This window comes from Lactuca saligna, chromosome 4 (genome assembly GCF_052625555.1).
Source record: "Lactuca saligna cultivar CGN05327 chromosome 4, ASM5262555v1, whole genome shotgun sequence".
NCBI classification, from domain to species: domain Eukaryota; kingdom Viridiplantae; phylum Streptophyta; class Magnoliopsida; order Asterales; family Asteraceae; genus Lactuca; species Lactuca saligna.
In genome coordinates, this window is record NC_136420.1 from 337786862 (window position 1) to 337789424 (window position 2563).

General features: G+C 36.9%; 1 protein-coding gene across 1 annotated transcript; it reads left to right on the plus strand.

The window, feature by feature from the left end:
* The first annotated feature begins 1575 nt into the window (after positions 1-1575).
* Positions 1576-2290, plus strand: LOC145044245 (Calcium-binding EF-hand family protein). Its single transcript, XM_078993121.1, has one exon. It carries the CDS (start codon positions 1601-1603, stop codon positions 2024-2026), a length of 426 nt encoding a protein of 141 aa, XP_078849247.1. The 5' UTR covers positions 1576-1600; the 3' UTR covers positions 2027-2290.
* The last annotated feature ends 273 nt before the right edge of the window (positions 2291-2563 follow it).

The following is a 2563-nucleotide window of genomic DNA, read 5'->3' on the forward strand; positions in this document are numbered from 1 at the left end:
GTGGGAGGATGCACGATGGGGCGTGCAAGGTGGGTGGTTCTGGCTGCTTCAAGTGTGGTTGGACGGGTCATATCAGCAGAGATTGTACTGCTACTACCATCACCACCCTGGTATCTGATCTGATTTTCTTTCAATGCAATTAAAGGGACCACAAGAAGGCCCATTGTCCGAGTTTAACTATAGCAAGACCAGTGTCAGCACCCGCTCCTGCGAATCTACGGATTACTGACGGCCGCCAGGGCAAGGCGGATGCACCTATGGTGAAGAGCAAGGCTTTTCAGTTGATGGCTGAGGAGACTCGTGTAGCACCTGGTGTGGTGACAGGTATGTATCCTCTCCTTATCTTTTTATTTATATTGAATTGCTTGCTTATATTTATGTGTTTTATTTTTAGGATCGTTCCTCATGGACGGTATTTTTACTTTGATATTGTTTGATTTGGGGGCTACCCGATCATTTGTATCGTTTGCGCTTAACGAGAGTTTTACTAGAGTTTAGGTTTAACGCACCAAACATATAGAGACCAACATCCACTTTGTGAGATCAAGTTGCTTCCGGGCTATTTTTGGTTTTCCATGTCCCTTCTTCTTCTGATCAGTATGCGCAGATCTTCATGAAGGGACTATTGTCAACTTTGTGTTTCAGGACTTCCACACCAGTTTGAACATTGAAAATTCCTCCCAATCAAACCAAACGACCGGATGGCAGGATGTTAGTGTACATATATTTAGTACTATTCTTTGTATGCTTTGTATATGTATCACAGCCCAGTCCATACATAGTTGATGGCCCATATGGCATCTCATGTATAAATGTACTCTGGGATATTCACTTGAATGGACACAGTATTTATTTTTAATATTATCTTTTGAACCAGGTAAAAAAAAATTTAATAATTACATCGAGTATACAGCAAGTATGTAAAAGATTCAAAAACAGATGAGGTCCAAAATCATGGGAAATATGATGAGCTTTCTGGAAATGAAAATTTGATCAGACTGCATAATCAAAAGTTCGTTGACTTTGAACAAACCAAAAGTCATCTGGCGCGTGGCAAGGGTGTAGACATGATTATAAAAACTATTTACTAAACAATATAATAGGTGCTTATTTTAATTAAATATTTAAGAGGGTCACTTTGGAACTAATCTATATTAGTTGATTTTAAACTTGTTTTCCTTTTACTTGGTTATTTTTATTTTATCTATTATCTATTATCTATTTGGCAACCAAAATAGAATATAACTCGATTTAATTTATTTAAGTAAATGGATCATTAATTATTTTGAAATGGTGTATAGCGTATAATACAACGTGAAAAACAAGTTTGTCTAGAATTTTCAATACGGACTTAGGAGTCGGAGAGGGTCCATTTCTGGGTAACTTCCAATTTTCTTGAAGTAATTGTAAATTTTACGACGGGCAGCCCACTTTGAGAAACTGGTCACCTATGACCCCCCTACGTACAATCCTATATTCTTTTCCACATTTCACTTTGGTCAACACGCGCAAAACAACAGGACCAACTCCATATAAATAACACAAATTTCACATTTTAAAGGCTCAGGGCTATCAGTTTAAACATTCGGCTTCATATATAATGGACAAAGAACAGCAATACGAACGTGTATTCAGACATCTGGACAAGAATGGTGACGGGAAGCTATCACCACCGGAGCTCCAAATTTGCATGGGGAAGATTGGTGAGGAGTTGTCATTGGAGGAGGCGGAGATTGTAGCTGAGTTAATAGACTCAGATGGTGATGGATTTTTGAGCTTTGATGACTTGGTTAAAATGGTGGAAGGTGCAAATGAAGAAGAAAAGGCGAATGATTTGAAGATGGCGTTTCGAATGTATGAAGAAGTTGAGGGGTGTGGTTGTATAACGCCCAAGAGTTTGAGGAGGATGCTTAGCAAACTAGGAGAGTCGAGAAGTGTGGATGAATGTAAGTTGATGATCGCCAAGTTCGACCTCGATGGCAACGGGTTCCTTGATTTCGGCGAGTTTCAGGACTTGATGTCATGATGAATAGTATGCATGATTCAGAATATTAATTACCTGATAACCTGATTGATTCATACTTCATGTGTACGTTATGTATTCTTTCATTCTTCACGCCTTCATGGCCTATATGCCTATATGTTTGTGCGTTCGTTCGTCTTTAGATAATTCTTTTGGTGATTGACATCATTTAATTTTTTTTTTTGCATATATGTGATAGATGATTCATTCGTCCGAGTTGTAAATATAATTGGCTAGCTATTTATTTGCAATTTCACTTGTTACTTATCTATCGTCTTTTAATACACATACACCTCTTTATAAAGCTCAAAATTAATCGTAGTTTGTTTGTTGTAATGTTGGTGGTATAATTAGTCATCAGATACCTAACTTCAAGTTGCATTTAAACGATCTGACACGACGAATGAGTGAAATTCTGGAAAATCAAATCCAAAAAAAAAAAAAAAAAACACGTACACCACCAGAATATGAATACATCAACTATATTATATTTAGTTTATTGATGATGATATATTTCTAATATTTTATTAAACAAAATTT